The following is a 24,539-nucleotide window of genomic DNA, read 5'->3' on the forward strand; positions in this document are numbered from 1 at the left end:
TTTTCATGATCATATATATCAAGGATTCTTTACACAAAGTTAAAGCCCAGTTTAACATTTTTCCTCGTTTGACCTTTGACCTCGGGTGACATTAGGTTGACACCAATGTTCTCCCCTCATATCATAGATGCTTTGCACCAAGTTTAAGCCCAATCTGATAAAGTTATCATGTGACCTCATTTGACCTTTGACCTTGGGTTAATCCCAAGCTGAGGTATAATTTACATTAAGCTTAGGCCAGTGGTTCTTCTGACCAAGTTTGGTAGTCGTAACATGCAATTTAAAGGAGGAGTAGCATTTAAAGATTTTCAAATAATGACCAACACAGTGTATCTTCATTTTGGAATAATTAAGTCCATTTTGTTTTAAAACTAGAAAGTAAATTCACATTGTGTGGCAAATACGATTTTGAATGTCCAAACCATTATCCATTCAAAAGGAGCACCCCCTTAGGATATATGATTAGGGTTTGGACTAAGGTTAGGAATTGATTTAGGATTAGGGTTTGTCTGTAAAGGGTATGTTAGGGTTAGGGTTGGGATTAGGGTTAGGTTAGGGTTAGGATTTAAGTTAGGATTAGGGTAAGAATTACGGTTAGTGGTATGGCCCAGGTCTAGGGTTTAGAATTATAGGGTACCGTATGGGAGGAATGGGGTCTGCAATTACCTCGAATAAAATACAGTTGTTTTTTAACAAAAATTGTTATCATTGGGGTGTGTGTGGGGGGGTGTGTCTGTACAGGTACATGTTCGTATGTAAATATAAGCCTGTGATGAAGAATGTGGTCTTTATAGTACAAGAACAAATTAGCTTAATGCCACAGGCTTATATGCATACCAATATATTATAAATCTACATTATGGTACTTCAAAGCTAACAATGAAGTCAGATTACAGTACCCTTACTTAATCCCTTGCGTCTTCGTATCTGAATAATATACTTACGAAAACTGAAAAGATAAAACGACCCTAAGTTTACCTTTTTGTTTTCTACTTTTCTTTCCTCCGAAGAAAAAAAACCGGAATAAGCATATCCGCGGCTTTATTTGTAGATGTGGATTATCATCCAGAATTGCCGCATGATAACGAAAATGCACGGCGCTTATAACAAAATTCCACGTTAGTGACGTAGCCCGTAAAATAGTTTATTTATTGAATGACATGTGACCAACAATCAACCAATCAAATGACAAGGATCTACGTAAGGGTGCAAGCATTCTATATAGCTGTATCACTCAAATCTAAAGTTTTCATATTCATTATCGTAATATTGACCAGTCAAGTCCCGAGGATCAAGTCCTGGGCTTGATCTGAATGTGCTAGTAGCAACATGGATGGGTGGTTTTGAAGCAGTGCAAACTTATAAAATACAATTGAGTACTTTTTTTCGTTTCAGCTTCGTATTAAAATACACAATTTGATAAATGTTTAGATATTTACATAAATACATAAATACATAAATACATAAATACATAAATACATAAATACATAAATACATAAATACATAAATACATAAATACATAAAATAATACATAAATACATAAATACACAAAATATAACAAAAGACATAACAAGTTGAAAGTACTATACTTATTTCAGCGAATGGCGACTCGATCTAAACATAAGGCAAATCGAGACAGACTTTATCATGTCATTATCAGTCAGTTGTAATAACAGTATTCATTTACTTTGTGAATAATTTTGTGAATAAATACTTGTTTATAAATCTGTGTATAAGGAATGGAAATAGTTGTCTTGAGTATATAGGGAATGTAAACTAGACTTTCAAAATAGAAATTATAAAAGCGAACCTGAGTAGACAATGGTGCTGTACTTTCCGCAGGCTTCTGTGGTTTAAAGCCTTACAATAGTTATCTCCCCTAGGGCAAAAAGAGGGCGAATGGCAATTTGTGGCAGGTCGACAGGTTTTTTTTTGAGATTTTTGGCTTTATATATTATTTGGCAAAACCACCAATTCATGCATTAATGCAAGTATGTATCAACAACTCGATTACTATACCACATTCAGAGAAGCACATGACTTGATCCCCGGGACTTGACTGGTCAATTACGATACCAGTAGGGCCTAGTTATAATATCTTTTGCAGTTATGCTGAAACTCACAAGCGTCCACGAATAACTATAGGCCTATCTCAGACATAATACGTACAATGTAGGTATAATATTATGCAAAGCCGTAAACAGTATATTATTTCTACAACTAGTCTCTCTACAAACTAAATATGGAATCTCTAGATTCGAGTGATAGTGGTAGAATTCTCGCACAGAAGCGCGATGCTGGTGTAAATAAGCTCCTTCTAATGTTGGTGGTTGTTGGAGTACTATTGTCGTCAGTTGCTTTGGTTGTGGCGTTAATAAGCTTCACGCAGAATGGGGGTACATCTTTGGTTACCATTACTGGACAAGAAGGTGTGTTTGTTTTCTGTGGACTATTATTTAGACAATAATAACTGCGCACCATCTATTTTGAGGTCATTGTGTGAAATCGGAGGGTTTTGTTTTGGGCTGAGGTATTTTTCCGAGGGAGCGGTAGCTCCCGAGGAAAAATACCGAGGCCCAAAACAAAACCCGACAATTTCACATAATGAACTCAAAATAGATGGTGCAAAGTTATTATTGTCATTCATTACCGTCGTATTTAATAATTTGATCAAATCAAAATAGCATTTTATGTTATTTTATGCCATAAAGCGTTGTTAAAATATATTAACCAGTTTTAATTATTGTTGTAACCTACCCTACAAAATATCGACCAGGCGAATTTAATATTTGCGCCGATAACAAGAGCTACCAATCACAGAAACGCGGCGGCATCGCGTAGGCGCGTGCGTTGCAATAACGCTTAGCTTACGCACGCGCGGGCAGAAGTCATTGTAGCGCGTCAGGAGTCATTGTGAGTTACTAATGACCTCGCAATTAGTGCGCGGTCAGGCAATCAATTTCTTTTGATTGGATCACAGGTTTCGCGTATATTAATGAGGTTATGAATATTATTTATAAACGCATAATTCGGAACAACATACACCAAACATGAATCTTAACGCTAACTGCGCTTGTATTAGTGTAACACACTTACCAAATGGATTAATTCATTGCGTAATATTACGTAGGATAAAAATTGTTTTCTTTTCATTCTGCAGGTTCCAATGCGAAGAATGACAGAATATGGAATATTGCAATAGGACATGGAACATCTAATACCCTTTACACGTAAGAAAATACTACATACATTGAAACAAAGTGCGTTTTTTTTTACTCAGCGTGAAGATGTTGTGTCAAGGAATAATATATTCGTCATCAATCACATCAAATTTCTTTCCCAAATGGGAGTAATGGTTCTGCCCCACTGCTGTTATATATTAAGCACAATAATGTGCCAGTTATGTTCACCCCTGTATATCCTAAAGAAAGACAGATATGTCATAAAGTCAAGGAATAAAGACACGACGATCCAAAAACCCAAGGAAGATGCTAATTAAAAAGTTGCAATTTGCTCCATTGCATGTCCTATTGATGTGTACACAAGGTTCTCGAATAAAGATAACTAGCGCCGTGCTTCCATTGATGAGCACGTTAAAACTAGCATCGTGCTTCCATGATTGATTAGACAGGAGGATGACACTGTACTGGGTTAAATGTTGTGACCCAGGTCACAGTTAAGAAGAGATGATATACCGCCAACCGCCATTTGCAGAAGTAAAAGCCTCGCTGGTGACCGGTACCACGGTCTGGCTATTCAGGAATGTGATTAATATCCCTGCCATTATGCCTCATCAGTTACTTGGTATAACCGATTTACAATAGAATAGTTCTTATATCAATGTTTACGGTATTAATGTTTTATCATATTGATAGAATGTGACCAAATGTTTATTAAATATCTTCCAGTGTCTATGGTGAAACGGATGTGCCTACTAAGCACGCCGGGAAATATACTGACCTATTTCAATTCAGGCCATAACTATGATATACCACTTGTGACCTCGTGACCTTTTCAGTCGCCCATCCCTTTATCATGTTTATATAGATCCCTGACTAGAGCACAAATGTGCAACGTTCTTTAATTCTCAACAAATTTCAACAAATGAGGTCTAAAATAACAGGTATCGGGTGCATGTTTTAATTTTGACATATCTGCCTTTGATTAGGATAGAAATAGGGGTGAACATACCAGGTACCTTCCCAGATAACAATACAACATTGGCCAAACGTTGGAAACATCGCGGTTGGCACGCCAACATTGGCCCCATATTGGTTTGCCACTCCTTTGACTGACAGTTGGCATTCCAACATTGGCCCAAGGTGTTTTTGTTGCCATCTTTTCAGCAGCCTTTGGGATTCCATTATTGGCCTAATGTTGAAATGCCAATATTGTATCAACAGTTGGCATTGCAACATTGGGCCATTATTGATATGCCATTCATGAGTCAATATAGTTGGCATTGCAACATTGACCCAATATTGGAATGCCATTCCTGTTTCGATAGTTGGCAATGCAACATTTGGGCCAATGTTAGAATGCCATTCCTGTTTCGATAGTTGGCATTTCAACATTGGGCCAATGTTGGCATATCATTCCTGTTTCAATAGTTGGCATTGCAACATTGGGGCCAATGTTGGAATGCCATTCCTGTTTCGATAGTTTGTATTGCAACATTGGCTTAATATTGGAATGTCATTCCTGTTTTGATAGTTGGCATTGCATCATTGAGCCAATGTTGGAATACCATTCCTGTTTCGATAGTTGGCATTGTACAACATTGGGCCAATGTTGGAATGCTATTCCTGTTTTGATAGTTTGCAGTGCAACATTGGGCCAATGTTAGAATGTCATTCCTGTATGTTCTCGATAGTTGACATTGCAACATTGGGCCAATGTTGCAATTCCATTCCTGTTTCGATAGTAGGCATTGCATCATTGCCCCAATGTTGAAATGCAATTCCTGTTTCGATAGTTGGCATTGCAACTTTGGTCCAATGTTGGTATGCCATTTCCTGTTTCGATAGTTGGCATTGAAACATTGGGTCCATGTTGTAATGTCATTCCTGTTTCGATAGTTGATATCATTGGGCCGATGTTGGAATGCCATTTCTGTTTCCATAGTTTGTATTGCAACATTGGCCCAATATTGGAATGTCATTCCTGTTTTGATAGTTTGCAGTACAACATTGGGCCAATGTTGGAATGCCATTCCTGTTCTCGATAGTTGACATTGCAACACTGGGCCAATGTTGCATTTCCATTCCTGTTTCGATAGTAGGCATTGCATCATTGGCCCAATGTTGGAATGAAATTCCTGTTTCGATAGTTGGCATTGCATCATTAAGTGAATGTTGGTATGCCATACATGAATCAACAGTTGGCACTGCAAAATATTCAAAACAAAATTCAACATTTATAGTAAATGTTATCAATATTTACAGTAAATTTGATCAATATTCATAAAACGATGCACTTTGGCCAATTTAGTCATCAAAATATTGCTTATATTAACTTAAAACACTTCATCAAATGTGTACATCCCTGTTAGCTTAATTGGTAAGGCATCAGACTCCCATGCAGAAGGTCCTCTGTTCAAAATCAGGTAGGTAAAAGTAAGGTAAGTGACTTGTATGAATTTAAGCTAGGCAATTTTGATTCGTTGTAAAACAGATAGCCAGGTAATTTTCATTGTTTTGCAATGGGCTTATTTGCCTTGGTTGGCATCTAGACATTGGCCCAATGTTGCAAGCCAATGTTGGTCCAATGTTTGGATTTAACATTGGACCAATGTTGGACTTTTGTTGGCATATGGACATTGAGGCAACCTAGGCATGATGGCAAAAAAGACATTGGCCCAATGTTGCAAGCCAATGTTGGTCCAATGTTTGAACTTACATTGGGCCAACGTTGGGCCAATGTTGTATTGCTATCTGGGTTAATTATTTGGCTTACTGTATCTTCTTACTTAACGATGATTACCAAATATTGTAAGATCACACTCACACTACCGTGTGCAATCATTGAGTGATATTGCTCCAGTATCACTGAATAATAGAGGGAGAAGTTGAGTATGGAACTTTTACTTTGGAATTTATCCCATATAGTAGTGTGTGTTATCAATACATATCTCAGTGGATAGATTTGTTATTTGACAGGGTGTTCTAAAACAATGGGTCCGGACAAATTAGTCTTTGTCAAAGACGACTCACGGTCCTTGCCAACGAAGCGGCAACCGGCCCATGCTATACTCCTACACATGTTGATTGCTCGCGGTTAGTAATCAGTTTCGTAGTCTGTAACACAGACTAGGACAAATATAATGCTCTCTTAAAATCTGTTTTAAACAGACATTCATTGTTTGCTTATGTATGCCACATCGTTTAACTATCGTTTGCAAAAACTGGAGATCATGAATATTTACCAGTTCAACACTAGATCTCGATATAAAAATGGGTGCAGCATCGAGTTTGAAACTTTCATTTTGTGGGTACATGCTACAGCTGACATAATGTGGCCTTCACATAATGGACCGTACAGCACGAATGAGCCGTAAATTCCCTAAATTGTATTCTGAGTTACAGTGTAAAATGTGCATGAAGGTCGTATTCATCGGATCCTCTAGCTGGCGCGACATCTATCTCATTTTTATAATCAAATACCAATCAATAATCCTATTGTTGAAGAGGATAATAAGCTTTTACCTTAGATGGCTATATAATTTTTAATAGCTCTGGTCTTTGTTTGCTTTGGCTAAATCCTGTTCAAGTGATGGGTTACCAGGCATTGTATTTTGTATAGGTATGTATAACCAACAATTAACAATGAGGGAACTATCTTGAGCCTCGTTGACTTGGGGATGATTTGAAATGACCGCCAATTATGACTGCTTGGTATTTATTGCCAGCAATGTGGAAAAAGAGACACATGTAGAAACGAAAAAAGCTACCATTTTGTTGAAGGAGCAAACTTCAGCAAAGTTCAACAAACCATAAAGTATAGTTTGAAGTCAAATACTATACCATTTTAAAGCTTATTATGTATATTTTCTAAACACGAAATAAAACAAAATTGACCGGGGGAGGAATTTACGGCTCATTCGCCGTGTACGGCCACATAATTATGTAAACATTGAACTTTTGTTGAACAAAAAAATTGAATGAGAAACGTGGGTATTCAAACAGCACAATAATACAATAGACCAATGTAAGATTAGCAATAACAATAATTAACCAGATCATTCTTGGTACTGGATAATCAGTCGATAAAGATAGACTTCTACAATGTATTTTCTAATTTGCAGAGATCAGACATCTGGCCAGTTTAAGGGATTTATGGTCGACTTAATAAACGCTGGTATGTGTTTTCTTAATTTTATTAGTTGAATTCGTAATGATATAATAATAATAATATTATTAAATATTTATTTGAATTACCAAAATACAAAACAAACAATATTGCTATTGGTCTCAAAAAGAAACATATCATTTTTCACAAGGTCATATCTTAAAATCATGTCCATAAAAATGAACAAAAATTACACACAGGATTACTTCAATACTCTACTCTAAACACATGTCAGTAACCACAAATTGTCCAACTGACACCACAGCAAAATGCACTGACACGAAACAGCTTCCTGGACTACATAATTGGCACCCAGCAAAATAAATCTGTGAGAATGCGTACAAAATACTTACACAGGTGATTATTTCCAAAGAGGAAGTGGAATAGTGTGGAACGGGGCTTCTGCTTTTCACACACTTTCTTCAAGAAACAGGTCTTGTTCCTGGTATTTGTAATTTCATACAACTAGTCCAAAAATTTCCACTTACTTGCAGACGTTTCGGAAACTCACAGTTTCCTTTATCGATGCTATTGTTGCAGTGACGATCTGTGTACAGCAGATGATTTTTGCTGCTTAGCAACCGAGTTGCCAGTTGATTTGTCAGCTATCAGATCGTCAAAGACGTGACTCAAGTTGTATTGCCCCTCGTCTCGGTTCATGGTTTTCCCCGCTTTCTGATGGTGATTGCTGCTCCTTGATCCATCTCTTATATCTATCGCTCTCTTTGCCTACGATTCTAGCCTCCTCCCAATTGATGACGTGGTTGTTGTCTACTACGTGGTCGGTGATGGCTGATTTATGAACTACCGATTGGGATGCCTTTCTGGTGGCTCTTGTTTTTATATTGTCACCAATTTTTTCAGCCTCAGTTATATGCTCATCCAAACGTTTACCAAACTTTCTTCCTGTCTCCCCAATGTATGACACGTCACAATTTTTACATGGGATTGAATATATCACGTCCGAGGAATGATGGGGATCTCGCTTGTCCTTGGGATGAACCAGGAGGTTCCGCAGCGTACAATTGGGTTTCATGGCGGTTGAGATATTGTAAGATTTAAAAACTCTCGAGATGCGCTCTGAAACACCCTCCACGTACGGTATAACAACTAAGCCTTTAGACTTGGTGGAATCGTCTTTCTTTGGTCTGTCTTTCTTGGGTTTAGGCTTAGCCATCTGGTCTTTCACTTTTACAATGCTCCATTCTGGATAACCACAATTTTGGAGAGCCCCTCCTCTACATTGTCTTGCTCTTCCGTGACTATTTTGTTCTTTCTGTCAAGGAGGGTACGCACGACGCCAAGTTTCTTGTGCAGAGGGTGGTGTGACCTAAAGTTCAAGTATTGGTCGGTGTGTGCCTTCCGATATACCATTAAATTAACTAACCCATCATCACGGCGAACAATCAATGTGTCCAAAAATGGGATCTTACCATCCGCTTCCTTCTCAAAGGTGAATTTAATGGAGTCAGTGTCGTCAGCTTGATTCAGGTGGTCGGTGAGATTATTAACTTCATCCTTGCAAACAATTTCTAAGATATCATCCACATATCTCTTCCATAGCTTATGTTTACATTCCAATGGAGCAGTGGCGATAGCAATGTCTTCCAGGTGTTCCATGAAAATATTAACGGCCAAAGGTGAAACGGGGCTGCTCATCGCTGCGCCGAAAAGCTGCCTGTAAATCTTCCCACGGAACGTAAAATAAGTGGTAGAGAGGATGAAATCAAGCAATTCCACTACATCTTCTGTTGTTAAGTTGAAGCCGTGAGATTTATTATACTCTTTCAACCAACCCTCCTTCTGTAGCAATGTCCAGAACTTTATTGATGGGCGTGCACGTAAACAAGGAAACCGCATCATGGGAGTTTAATATATCCCCTTCCTCTATCACTACATCCACTAACTCCTCAGCTAACACATGGTGAGTGGAATTTCCTACCATGGGGGCCAGGATGTCAGCGAGCCACCTGGAAGTTTCATATCCTATGGCGGAGGTGTAATCAACTATGGGTCTAAGCGGCGCGTTAGGTTTGTGTATCTTCGGTGTACAGTAAAGTCTAGGGACATTCTCCGCTGTCGGACACAACTGTTTATACTTTGTCTTACTGATTTTCTCCTCATTGGTCAACCTAGTCAAGATAGCCACCAGTTTCCTCTTGTATTTTTGCGTGGGGTCAGACGGTAACTCTTCGTACGTTTTCTTATCGCTTAACAAGATTTCAGCCTTCTCATTGTATTCCTGTTTATCCAGGACTACCGTAGCCTTCCCCTTATCCGCAGGTAAGATGACAATACTGTCTTCTTTTTTGAGAACATTAATAGCTTTTCTTTCATGGCTACTCACATTAGACTTCGGAGGTTTCGATGACCTAAGAGTACTGGCAACTTTTGATCTCAGTTGAACGGCTTCAGGATACGGTAAGTTCCTACATGCTAATTCAGTAGCGAGCACAAATTCGTCAGGGCACACATCCACGGGAGACACGGCATAATTCAAACCTTTCGCAAGCACCTTGGTCTGAGTGTCATTGAGCTTGTATTTTGACAAATTCATTTCCCATTTTTTCAACTGTGTACCGGTGAGATCTGGTTCCGATTCAGCGATCGGTTTTCTGTGCAAATGACCTTTGTTTTGATTCTTGTCTGCCAAATTCTGCAGCTTCCACACTTGACGACTTTTCGTTTTCACAAACGTGTTCTCGCGAACTCTCGCAAGATGGGACGAGATTTCACTTTCCAGAGGGGAGTCCGCGGTATTACCGATTTTAGTTCACGTTCGAGAGATGATTTGTTATTCTTTAAACAATCCAATTTATTATTAATAACTCTTACTCGTTCCGGGAAAAGTCCACGATGTGCTTGATTTATAATATCCCTGGCTTTCTTGGTGTTGATCGGACACTTTTTGAGGCTAGGAGGCGTGAGGTTTAAATCGCGGCATCTGAGAGTGTAGACAAGATGGTTCCGGTGACGGGCAATTTTCTTTTCACAGTTCTCTAAGTCACGAAGATGTTTCACTGTGTTTTACCATAATCATCACGTAAATTCTTGAAGATGTTCACCAGGACTGTTCATGGTAAACTGGTATTTGTAATTTCATACAACTAGTCCAAAAATTTCCACTTACTTGCAGACGTTTCGGAAACTCACAGTTTCCTTTATCGATGCTATTGTTGCAGTGACGATCTGTGTACAGCAGATGATTTTTGCTGCTTAGCAACCGAGTTGCCAGTTGATTTTTCAGCTATCAGATCGTCAAAGACGTGACTCAAGTTGACGTGACTTAACTTGAGTCACGTCTTTGACGCTATCATGTTTTGTTAGCTATCATGAGCCCCGGGGTAAAATCTCCAAACGGCATCTCTAACACTGCTTGCACCCCGTCCTCTCGACCTGCCAACAAATACCCGCACACCCTTTACACATGCCTAATATCATTCCCAATTTAATTTTGCCAATTGTAAATGGTCTCAATATACAAAAAAAATGTGCAAGTGAAAAGCGCCCTCTTTGGCAATTAGAAAATACCGTTATGATATGATGCTTACATCAACGTCAAGGGCGTAGTCGTAGCTCTCAAAAGCCGTTTGTTCTGTTAAATTTGCTTAATCTCAAGATATGTTTAGTTAACAATGAGAGGGTAAAATCACAATTGTGCCACTTTTGCTAGGGAAGAGGGATGTGCTAAATCAGTGATAGCATCAAGTTTATCAAGAGTTCCTTCGTGATACAGGTATAATGATTCTCTTTTTTTTCACTTAAAACAGATTTAAAGATAAATAAATATTTCACATTCTGCTGTAAAATGTAATACATGTTATGTTAATGATTAATCATGGTAAATACTGTCACTCAAGGCATGTTAAAAGACATTATTGCACACTTATAGGTTAATGAACGCGTATTACTTGTTGGGAGAAAAAAGTATTAGACAAAATAATGCACGCGCGCTGATGTTGATGCACGAGCCCCGAAGACACATCAACATCAGCATCATTGATGTACATGTATAGCCCCCTTCCCTAGTAAAAGTGGCACAACTGTGATTTTAGCCTTCTGTTGTTAGAAAGATTCGAGCCAGGTATACCAACTTGGTGTTGGGAACAAAGACAAAGACAAGATAAAAACTAATGCAGTATGTAAACCAGAATGGTGTACATGCACTGTTACGTCTGCACTAGAAAAAAATCCAAAACCACAGGGATGGTAGACGAAGTTTACAACGAAAACTACATACTGTAGTATTCAAGTCAAAAACTGAAGGCAAGTTCAAATATAACTCAGTAGCAAACAAAGCTCAGAGCCAAATAAGCACGTCTTACCTTTATGAAAGACGGTTCACTACAGTTAGAAACAGGAAAGCAATATAATTATGTAAACATATATAAATCGTGAATATTATATATTTTGTTATCTTTGTAAACATTATAATTCAATTGGTGTTAGCCATAAGTACAAGAAAAGCCATCTTGTTACTCTGACTGTCATACGACTGTTTAAATTATATATGATGGAAAACAGAGCGCTACATTATAGAAACTACCAGAAGGCATGCAGAGACATACTGGTGCGTGCCTGTCACCGTCAGGGCCTGTCTGGTCACCGTGACAAAGATGACAGCGACCTGTACGCCCTCTTCATTCTTGTCAGCTCCCTTTTGTACATTTGGGCTTTGTAGTAGGCCTAACTATTTTGTGTGGTGCTCTGTCTTGAAATCATTAATTCTACTTTTTATGTTTCAAATATTTAACCTACATCATGTGGGGGGGGGTGTATGGTATGCGTTTGGGGTGGGGTGGGGAAGGGGATGTATGTGCGCGTGAATATGGGTAGTTACTTGAGTAATGTGAGCTGTAGGGGGTATAATATTAAAGCGCGGGTAATATGAGAATGGTGGGCGTTTTAAGCGGTGTATTCAATGTTTGATAGGGTTAAAGTAAGGGTTTTTTCTTATGTATATTTTTGTGTATTCATGTCAATTTTGCTTATTCTATGTTTTGTATGAACGCACCGTCGGGTAGGCGTGTGCCGCTGATGTAAAAGCGTATGTTCGAATAAATAAATAAATAAATAAATAAAATAAGCAACACCACAGGACAATAGGGTATTGTCCTAATTGACAGGATGTAAATGTCTAGAGGGTCGCAGTCAATAGAAGAGGAAGAGAATGAATAGAGAGAGATAAGTGGACCAATGTCACTCACACTTAAAAGAGAGAAGAGTCATATGCATATTACAACCCAATTATTGTAAGCCTACAAAATACATGTGTTAATTTTTTTTTAAATTAAAAATAATAAATAATAAATTTAAAAGAATTTAAAATAAAAATAAATAATAAAAAATAAAAATGTTTGTCTTAGTTAAAAAATGCTGAAAAAAAAAAAACAAAGCGAGGAAGTTCTCAAATATTAAAGTGTAGTATGCATACATAAAAAGAGTGGGCGGGGAATAGAAAAACAGAGAAAAAGTAAAAATGCAAATTGTCCACGCATGATTAAAATTAACTTCAGAGCATGTAGATAGGCCTGCGGATGAAAGTGGTAAAACAAAAAATCACAAAACCAAAGCACAGTAAAATACCGTTACTAATTGGCATGAAATATACCAAAATAGATAGTGATACAAGTTCTACCGAATGATGGAAACGTAGGCCTACAGTAAGAAAGCCAAATGTGAATTGACACATCAAGCATGAACAATACATGTAGATCCAATAGTAAATGCTCAATATGATCATGATGATCAACGCTTGTGTGTTTACATGATCTGCATTGGCCACAAGTATATGAGCCTCTGGGAGGAGGTTGTACAGGCGGGAGAGTAGAACGTACAACCATATCTTTTATGTTGGCACTTCTTCTGTAGGCCACCATGGGAACATTGGGTATAGCCTTCTTACATCTGCTGGAAGAGTGAAGGATAGGTAAGTGTTTGTTCAGGATTTGAGATAATAGGTAGAGACGGGTGGAAGGTAACCACAAGAGGTTCCCGTTCAGGACTGGAGTCAGAGTCAGAGCCTCTTGTCTTCAGAGCTTCAGATCTGGGTATAGTAAGGGCTCTGCTAACTTGTCTGTCAATTCAAGAAGTCCTTAAGTTCTGCAGTTCTAGTGGTAAGGGTCTCAGGAGAAGAGCAGATCCTGTTAAGACGGAAGGCCAGGCTGTATGGAAGACTTGACTTTGTGTGTTTAGGATGACATGAGGTCCAGTGAAGAAACTGATGGGTATCAGTGGGCTTCGAGTATAGATCAGTGTGAAGTTTGCCATCCTTGAAAGAAACAAGAACATCGAGAAAGGGAATTTTGTCTGTGGAAGATTCCGAAGTGAATTTGATTGTGCGATGAAATGAGTTGCAAAGTTCGATGAAGCGCTGGAGTTCGTCTTGACCATGAGTCCATATGAGAAATATGTCATCGATGTACCTGATCCATAAGAGCGGCTTAAAAGAAGCAGATGCCAGAAGTCGTTTCTCCAAGAGACCCATGAAGAGGCAAGCCATAGAAGGGGCTAGCTTCGTGCCCATCAAGGTCCCAAATATTTGATTGTAGTGCGTACCATTGAAAGTAAAGTTGTTATCCGTGAGAACAATTTCCATGAGTTCACAAAAAGAGTCAAGCTGTTCAGGAGGAAAATCTGGTTCTAAGAATGAGCGACAGGAATTGATGCCTTCCTCGGTGGGAATATTGGTATAGAGAGAAGAAACATCCAAAGTGGCTAAGATCAGGAGGAAGGGGACCATCTTCGTTAATGGCCTCAATTTTGCGAAGAAAGTCCATATCATCTTGGACATAGGAATCAAGAGTAGAAACATGAGGTTTAAGGCGGTGGTCTATAAAAAGAGAAACTCTTTCAGTGACAGTACCGTTAGCACCAACAATAGGACGACCAGGTGGAATGTTCTCGCATTGTTTGTGTATTTTTGGCAGAGTGTAAAACGTACCTGGCTTTGGATTATTTGGTTTCAGAGCACTTTTTAACTCATTGCCAATAAGGCCTACTTGATAGGCCTTGTCAAGAGCTTTACAAGTGGTTTTGTCAAAGTCAGTAGTAGGGTCGTGTTCAAGTTGTTTGTAATGTGTGGCGTTGTTGAGATGTCTATTGCATTCTTCAATGTACTGAAGTCTGTCTTGTTAACTAAACATTTTTAACAGAACAAGCGGCATTTTCAGAGTGCTAAGACTACACCCTTGACGTTGATGATGTAAGCATCATGCCATCATGGTATTTTCTAATTACCAAAGAGGGCGTTTTTTAGGCTGTATGTTTATGCAAGCAAAGCGAGCAGGACATTTTGCTGGGGGGGGGGGGGGTTAAGTGCGCTAATGAATTTTAGACATAAGTCCTTGAATATGGCAAAAGTTTCAAGTCAGTGGTGATGATGACCTCAGATTTAGAATGTTTTAGCTGACTTGGAACCTTTTGCCATGTTCAAAGACTTCGGCGTTAGGGCCTATACTTCGTAGGCCTCAAGGTCATTCGGCACGTATCCGACAGTTTACTTGGTACCCCACCTATTACTAACCCCGTCAATGCAGGTTGTACACACAGCTTGAATATTCCAATTAAAACGAAATGTTCTTAATAGGATATTAAAGCAGCCTTGCATATCGGTATTCTGGATTCACGTCTACATCTTTTAGATGCCAACTTGAGTAGATAATCTAACACATTTCGTGATCATTGTTAGAGTCAGTTACACCGCGCAGCATGCGAAAAAAATGATGCTCGCCATTATTGGAGTTTAAAAAACGAGAGATTAAAAGTTTGAACAACCTTCCTTAAAGGTATTTTAATGCACTTACACTATACGGTTTCAGACAAACAATCGATTTGCTCTTACAATCATAATATTTTCCATGTCGTTTTTTGCAACAGATGGCGGCGTAGAGTGATTTTCCAAATTTTCCGTTTCACATATTGACATATGAGTTTAGAGCTAGCTATATCCTTATAGAAGATACAGTTTACATTGGTTTATGAAGATTTTCAACATTGGAAGGGCAGACCAAACATAAAACTTCAATTTCGAATGGAATCTGGTCACTGAGTGATAACTGTCGAGGAGTATCTAATGGGTTATTAGTAACATATCCTTCAAACACTTTTTTCTGGGAACGTTTATTTGTCTTTCACGTACGCCACTATATTTGGTTCATCTCAAGTTTGGTAGTGACGTATGTGCGTTTTTCCCGTGCCGCAGTATCGAATCGCGCGCGTAAAGTTAAACGCCCTAAGTGTGCACGCACGCGTACATGAGCGTTTTGTTGGCACGCTTGCAGCGCAACCGCGAAGAAGCATTGACGTCACTACCAAACTTGAGGTGAACCAAAGTATATGTGTTGCGACCGACTCAAAATAAGAACGTAATGTACATCCATTCAGCATACATCTTTCCTGCGTGTATCAATTCAAATCGTTATGTCTTTTGCATTATGCAGTTTGTCGATTGGCAAATAAGGACTGCCGTTTGGTGTATGATGTCTGGCAACACTGTTGGGAATCAGAAAAAGGCCAAGTACCACAGGGAGGTGTAGGTCTAATGAGTGAATGGTATGACGCATGCGCAGGTAATTAATCTTTAAAATCATTATGTATTACATTAACTTTGCTTGCATTGTATGCTATAGGATCCCGGGTATAGGATCCACAACTTATAAGTTCCCCGTTAATACTTTTTAAATAAGTTAAAAATATTTTACAAAATGTAAAAATGTAAAAAGATACGCATATCCCTATTTGTTTTACCCATGTGGACTAATTTATAGCGTCACATATCATTGCGTTCAGTCACAATGGTTAATTGTGTAACAAAAGAGGCCGTTTTAAAAGTTGCACCTGAGTCCATAGCAGTCAGGTTTTCTTTAACAAATACATAAACAGGCTTGGCCTACTGTATTGTTTGAGAGTTCACTCAGAACGTTACTCACCAGCACCTTTTGTTATGCATAGTCGCGTTAAAAGTCGATCGATACATGTTGAAATCAGCACAATTTAGAGATACACTTTTTTGCTATGAAATTAATTTTCTCGGTCAAATATAAAGCAATATTTTTCTCCTTCAGAAATGTCAGTTAAAAACATAGTGCTTGGATACATTTTTTAAAATCCAGGTGTTAAAATTAGGCATTTTTAGATTAAGATTTTTGATTTTTATAGGCCTTAACTTAGCTCCCGAGCTTTTTTCGGAATTCATTTGTTAGCATTTCAAACTAACATAGTTCGCTAAAGAAAGATATTCCCCACCTCTGTAAGGCATATCGTTTAGGACTATATATTATAGTTTAGTCTGAATATCCGTTTTGATTTCACCCTTTTTCACTTGCGACTGCCAAAATGTCCAACCAGTACTTCATTTCTAATATAACCAGCAGAAATAATCGATATTTCTATTGTGGCTTGCAAAATCATCCATCCATGGGTACATTCGCGAGTTGATTTTGACAAAATTGGTAGTCGGAATTGAAAAGTGGTGCAAATCAAAACCGAAATTCTGACAAAACTATAGCTCACGGTGATGTGCGTTTGAAAGTTGGGAAAACTCCTTCATTAGTGAACTATAATACTTGAGGTTGATCAAAACAAAAGCTCGCGGGCCAAGTTGAAGTTTATCAAAATCGAAATTCTCACACTAATTGACTGAATTTCACGCCTAAGTTTAACACCAGGATTTGAACAAAAGTATCAAGCATTATAGTTTTTAATGACATTTTATAATTTTACATTGAAAAGGTGCGACTCAAAATATTGCTCATTTCAACACCAAATTCGATCTTTTGTATTGCCTCATTAAATGACTGAGTGAGCCTTGTACAACTACAGCCATCGGTTGACTAGAGTTCTGAGTGAGTTGACTCCTATGGATTCAAATGTCACTTTTAACACTGTTTAAAACGGCCTCTTTTTTACATAATGGACCATTGTGACTGAACGCAATGACGTACGTGTGAGGCTATAACTTGGTCATATGGGTCAAACAAATACGGCTACACATATCAGTTTACACGTTTACACTTCGTCCTATACATATCCATTAAAAAACCATACCTTGTATGAATATGGATAAAGTGACCTTAAAGAAATATCCCCCTCTTTTCCGTAGTCTGCTATTAAAGTAAAGATTTATGGTAAAGTGACAAATAATGTTTACGTTTTGTTCGTCTGTTTATTATGGTTTTTGCTGTCGTTGCTATGGACCCTCTTATGTTGGAACGTATAATTTATAGGTTGGATCCCAGGTCACACCAGGGTTCGGACTTTCAAATTCAGCAAGTCATGGATTAAAGCTACAGACTTCTATTTTGCAATCAAGACTGGAAACCCACGTGGATTCAATCCTACGGATGTAACTAATATGAAGTTTGGTTTTGTAGATGGATTTATCAATGATGAATTCTGTTTAGCTCGTCAAACTTCTATAAAGGTATGCTTCACGGCCTAATAAATTATGTTGCATTTATTTGTACTTATTTCCCTTACATCTAACAAACGTGAGTGCGCTGTTATACGTAGTCCTGACCCAGCAAACATAAAACGTTTTTAAAACGTTTTAAACTGGTCTATTTTTTAAACGTTAAATGTCGGGATAATTATTAAGGTTATAAATCATTTTGTGTAAAAACACCACACCAACATTTTAATATGTTGTCAAAATGTGATTGTAAAATATTTCGTCAATAATTTAACAACATTTATATGTTAGAATACGATTATGAAGATTATCATTCATCGAGGTAATAACAACTATGAACTTGAGATCAGATCTACTGGACTTACATTTTGATGAGTCGCAATATTCTGAGGGATCTTCTTGATCGCTGAAAGTCACAACTTGGCAGGGCCTATTGTTCAGCGATCAAGAAGGTCCCTATAGAGGTTTGGCTCATCTTGAACAGAAAGTTCAAGCCAGGAAGCACGGGGGTGACGGGTATATTGTGTGGTTAAGATCCCTATTTATTTCAACATCGCTGTCGCCTAAGGACCCACATTGAACCAACACTTGCATTGTCACTCAAAAACTCTTACTTGTGCACTCAACATTTCACCCAAATTCCCGTATTTTTCCATTTGAATAACAACCTCTAATTTCCATTGATTTCTAGTTACTTTATCACACAATTTGAAGCCATTTAGAATTATGCAAGTAGTGAATCCTTAATTAATATAACCACCAATAAATGAAAAATATCTCTTTACCATGTTTTAGGTCTTAGGATATGCCCTCTTTGATGTTATTGATCGAGTTGCCGGGCGTTTGTGTCAAATATCCAGTACTAATGTAGCAATCTTGCAATTGAGTCGCTTTGCTTTGTCTTACGCCCTACTTCTTTAAATCAAAATTGTCCGCGCTTCGTTTTGTAAATGTATTATGCCTCTTTCTTACTTTCATTGCGGTGCCTCGGTACGGGTTTGCTAACTTACGATTCCGGGCTTCTTTTCAGGGATCTACACTGCCGGTCTCGCAAATGCAACACTACAATACGTATACTGACATGCTAAACGCTGTTCTTTCTGGTGAGGTAGGTTATCTCAATGCTGTTCTGAACCCCTCCAGTGTATATATAGGCCTATATAGCACGTCGACCGATCCAGTGCCCTCAAGATTACCAACCGCGACAGCTCCGAACGCATTCCACTTGTTCTTCCGTTTCATCCCTCTATCCATCCTATTCGCAGAATCATCTTCAAGAACTTTAAATCTCATTTCTGACCCTTCCACCAAAGGCATTTTCACCAACACGCCTGTGTTACCGCTTACAAAAGAGACCGTAACATTTCCAAACACTTAGTGCGGAGTTCCCATCCTCGCTCCTCTTCAACTGATGAGCCTGGTACTTTTCAATGTGAGCGTCCTAGATGCACTACTTGCAAAGTTGTTACCAATGCCAAAAAAATAATCGGGACAAACGAACCCAAAAAGTTACCAATATTCAAAACTATCCTTATGTTCAACGTTCATTTTAATTGTGCTAGGTGGATGTGTGTATTTCGTATGGCTCATCCGCTCTACCGCCTGGCTTAACTAGAGTAGAAGACCCGGTAATGGACTGCTCCTTGGGCTATTCAGGTGGCGCTCTTATGATGCGAATGGATAATCCTCTATTGGAATGGTGGGATCCTGCACTGGAACGACTTATGCAAACATCAGAATATCGAGAGATATGCCAGGATGTAAAAGACAAACATGGTATTGTATATTTTTGAGGATATTGTGGTGTTGCAAATATTCCTACTTTATTATTGACAACATTACGGTGACAATACCAAATTAAAAAAACAAAAAACAAAAAACAATAAAAGAAAATTAATTAACTAATTGTATATTAAAATTTATTCCAATGCACGCGCCTTCTGGATTTTATTATATTTTCCGGATTTGCTTGTGTGTTATGTTTTTTTATTTAAATGCTAGTGTATATTTTATTATACTCCTTGTAATGCAAGTTGTATTTAGTTATTCGTGATTATACACTAATTTTGGTCTACCATTATTGTACTTTTCATTATTTGGCTTACCTAGTGTTTATCCAAGAATGTCGAAAAGGCCTTTGTCGCCGTAACATTGGCAACAATAAAGTAGGACTACTTTATCATCGCCGCGCCCTCCTCTTCCTTTTCTATTTAATGAGTTTTTACTACCTTCATTTATGACTTGCTTTTTTGGTTATGACAAATTAGTGGCGTAGCTGAATATTTGTGGGTGGTGGTGTGTGAGGGGAGAGGGAACGTCAAATCCATATTGTGGGGCGGGCCCAACTTGGTCCTCTAAGCTGACAAGCCAAAAAAAGTTCACTGTTTTTTATGTCACAATATCGGATGTTTTTGTTCTACAGTTTCTATTCGTAAAGACGTAATAGTTTCACATTTCACAAAACTGCATATGGAGAGGGTCTAGGCCATAATTACCTGTGTAATGGGAGATTGCCCTACCCGCAGCTAGACCGCTACGGCAAACACCTTTTTTTTCCTTGGATTGACAAAATCTTGCCGCTGCATTTTTCCTGTTTTGATACTAGCAATAACACTTCAAAGTAGACAACATGTTCAAGTGCCAGTTGTTTAACAGTTCGCAAAATATTTTATTCTCATTCTACAGGTCATATGCCCGGAAGAGATCCAGAGGAAATATGCATTGGATATTAAATAATTAATGTACTTTGATATACGGAATTTGGCAAGCTATTATTCCATCGAACGTTTTCATTGTGTTAATGCTTACCAGCTGGTGTATTACCTGGTGCTTCAATCAATTTGGTGTATTGAATTGTAAAAGTATTTCTTTTCAAGTGACTTATGCTAAAAGGAATGACGAATAAACACAGCCAATACATTGGCGTGCTCAGGATTTTGTGAAGAAAGGGCATCGGGGGCAGATGCCGCATCACTTTAATAATCTTAGAATTCCTCTTGCTCACACAATTGTATAATCATATAGTGCTGGATACCAGGGAACTTAGATCTCCGGGAATTGCGACTGAAAAAGGTCACGATTCACACAAGTCGGACCTCATCTCTACGGTCTAAATTGACATAGGTCAATTTCTTTCCCGGCATACTTAATAGGCACATCGGTCTTACCCGGGAAGATATTTAATAAATATTTGCTCCACAATTTATCAATACATGTATATTAAAATATTAAAACACCGTATAAGAACTATTCTATAGTAAATCAGTTATACCAAGTAACTGATAAGGCATTAAATATGCAGGATATTAATCATCTTCCTAATAGGCAGACTATGGTACATGTCATAGACGTGACTTTTTACTTCCGCAAATGGCCGTTGGTCTGACCTCATCTCTTCTCAAATTGTGACCTAGGTCCTAACATTTAACTCTATGCAGTCTCATCCCCCTGTGGATACTGTAAACATTCCCTGGCAAAAGTTAATTGGAAAATACGAAAAATACTTTTATGAATTTCGATTAAAACATCTACTGCAGAATTTTGAACTTTGATGTCAAACAACTAATTTTGCTTGTGCACCCAGAATTATTTTCTCTTTGGTCGTACTTGAGCAGACAGCCCTTCCAAATCTGCTAAAAAATCTCTGTGGCTATTTGTCCTGTAAAGCCAGTGTAGCCACTTTTTCTACATTATTTACTCGTGTAACTTTTTAAATATACGACCAACTTAAAGCCATATTATAACATTTTCAAACAAAATAGATTAGCATTTCTTTGCCATAAAATGTTAGCTTTTACTGTCAGATATATCCCCTTTTATTTTTGAGCCGAACAACAACGGCAAAGCAAAGACAATTGGAATTTACTACCAGCGCACATGTCGCCAATACGTACCACTCCTTCGGTCATGTTATAGTACGACCTTTTGTTGTGTATATCACCGTCCCGCACGCCGTCACGTACTGTGTGTTATGAACATCGTGTATGCGTTCGACTAATAATTCCATCGTAATAATAAAGCGCTGAATCCGGCGTTTTATTCAAAATCTCGGATTTTGACAAAACTACAGCACCTAGAGTCTTGATTTTTGCAGGCTATATTGGTTTAATAAAGTACAATTTAATCGTGTAAAAAAATGAATTAAAAAAATTCAGTGAGGGCGTCCTCCTCAGCAAATGTTATAATATGGCTTTAATTGAAATATTTATCCTTTGCATACATGATTTGACAAACAACAACTGCAACCGGAAGCATGCACTTAAAGGCTGCAGAATAGTCGTGTTCTGCAAAAACCAATAATGCCAGAAAATCTGACTTTTTAAATCAATATTTCCAATTAGTGCATTTTACATAATGTAATTTATTTAGTTATTTTTTGAACTGTCAATGTTATATTATCTAGCTTTATCTCATACATCTCATACAGGGTTCGAAACTTGGGCTATGATGGTGTTGCCAGATAGTATGACAAATATTTACCCATAATATTTGAGGGCGTCAAAACATGCATGCATTATTTTGTTTGTTTAGAAAATGTAGCCTTGTAAAACGAATGGAGAAAAGATACACACAGTATAAACTTCATACTCCCACTGGGGCACCAATATTGAGGTTTGCATTTATATTTGCCACACTTGTTAACTTCCCTGAAGACAAAAAAGTTCCCAGTAATGTTTGAAGTAATGCCCTACCAATGCCCTTTTGATAGGCCTGATGATTTACATTTGCCCTGAAAAACTTCATGAAAGACTCCAATTCTTGGCTCCTTTTTTATTGGATCATCTGTGTAAGAATGTGATCAAATAAGATAATATTCGATGATCTATACTCACAATAAATCATCAAGGATCTGCAATAAATAAGATTGACCAACTCCTGTATACAAGAAAAATATGTATGTATATTATGGCCTAGAATTTGGCCACATGGAATTTTCGGGCGAAAGAAATAATGCATGTAGACAAGATGGCCACAAGCACGACAAACTGAACCGCCAACCAAATTCATTCACCATGGTGACATGGCACCTGTCAATTGCTACCCCGGTCCCCTTGGAATCCGTGGATTGTCCGGGATTTGACACCATGTGACCCGGGAATTGATTCAAAATTTGTCCCGTGGGGAGCCGAGTGTTAGCCGGGACTGGTATAACAATTGACGCCGGCCAATATCCCGGGAAATTGGGCGGGAACTTGACCCGGGTTACAACGGGATTGCTTCGTAACTTATCAAACCCCCTGTAAACTTGATAATAACAGATCCGTTTTGAATAATAAAGTCCGAAATTGTGCCCCCCCACAAAGCTCAAATTCAGCCTCCCTAAATCCGCCATTTTAGGCAAATTCGCTATATTATGAGCACCATAATGTAAACTTATGGAAAGCGCATTTTCTATTAAACAATTATGTTGCACCATCTCCTGACACACCCCCAATTAATATTTTGCATGCGCGATTTATGCAGACTCCTTCCAAACCAGTCTTGGAATATTGCGAAAAAATATTCCATACTAAATGTCGAGTCTGCACGTAAAATATTTTTATGAAGTTCGATAAATGGCACTCTAATAACAATAAAATGTTTTTATATTAAACAAGTTTTATTTTATGCCAAAAAAAATTGGCAAAAAGATCAAACATAATGTCAATGTTATTGTAGATCATGTTAAAGGCAAATATATGTAGCTTAGTATTAAAACTGGACCTTTGTCTATTTGTAACTTTACTTTTTGAGGTCACATTTGATTCAATGTGGTGTCATAATGTGCAGGATTAGATATTGCATCTATTGCAAAAACAAATTTACCCCAAAATGTTTTGACATTTTGATTATTTTTCCAAGTGTAAGGATACTTTTTGTGCGCAGTATATAATCTAAATGATCAAAATAATTTCCCCACCGGAGGTGACACTCAATATAAGACATGGATCAATATGTATATTGTGGGTCCTTTTCATATCTTGAAATGCCAAAAAGACTCCCCCGAGTGGTGTCAAATGAAAGAGAAAGAAGTAAAGAATGTATTAACATTATTTTCCCCACCAGGGGTGACACTCCTCACAAGACCTGGGTCAATATTACTATTTTGGGTCCTTTTCATATCTCGAAACCCAAGAAGGTATGACCCCCATAAGTGGTGTCAAATGAAATAGAAAAAAGTAAAGAATATAATCAACATAATCAAAAAAAAAACATTCCCAACTGGGGGTTCACTCCTTATACGACGTATGCCAAGACGGAACCCCCACCACCAGTGGTGTCAAATGAAAGATAAAAAAGTAAAGGATATAATAAATATAATAACTCCTCATCGTGTTGATATTCCTATTTTATCTCGAAATTCGAAATCCCTAGGTATGACCCTCGGGTGACAGAGGTATACCACACACCGACATCGCCTGGCTAATAATTATTTGGTGCAGCAGAGACATTAAAATGAATACACGGGATCGATACACGTGAATTGCTATGCACGATTTTGATATCAGACGAAAATCTTCGGATACTGGGTTCGAAAATGATGAATATCTCCCGTAAATGAATTTTTTCTCAAGAATTATAAATTAGCCCCCGATAGAAGGCAGGACTTGAAGAATAAGGGAAATTATAACCACGAACCGCGAAAGACCGCCAACAACCGCCGGTCAATAGAGATATCCAACTAGATTGTCTGCAGAGCTGCAAAGAACCACAAACGGCGAAAATTGGATATCCAACTAGATTGCCCCGCAGGGCTACAAAGAACCACACACCGCGAAATATGGATATCCAACAAGTTTAA

The 24,539-nt window shown here is 38.1% G+C and overlaps 1 protein-coding gene across 1 annotated transcript; it reads left to right on the forward strand.

Annotated features, from left to right (window-relative positions):
* Positions 1–2,045: 2,045 nt before the first annotated feature.
* LOC140141282 (uncharacterized) lies at positions 2,046–21,303 on the forward strand. Its single transcript, XM_072163096.1, has 8 exons — positions 2,046–2,429; positions 3,161–3,230; positions 7,304–7,356; positions 15,789–15,917; positions 17,574–17,770; positions 18,789–18,866; positions 19,321–19,534; positions 20,444–21,303. Exons 1-8 carry the CDS (start codon positions 2,243–2,245, stop codon positions 20,488–20,490), a joined length of 975 nt encoding a protein of 324 aa, XP_072019197.1. The 5' UTR covers positions 2,046–2,242; the 3' UTR covers positions 20,491–21,303.
* The last annotated feature ends 3,236 nt before the right edge of the window (positions 21,304–24,539 follow it).

This window comes from Amphiura filiformis, chromosome 19 (genome assembly GCF_039555335.1).
Source record: "Amphiura filiformis chromosome 19, Afil_fr2py, whole genome shotgun sequence".
Lineage (NCBI taxonomy): Eukaryota > Metazoa > Echinodermata > Ophiuroidea > Amphilepidida > Amphiuridae > Amphiura > Amphiura filiformis.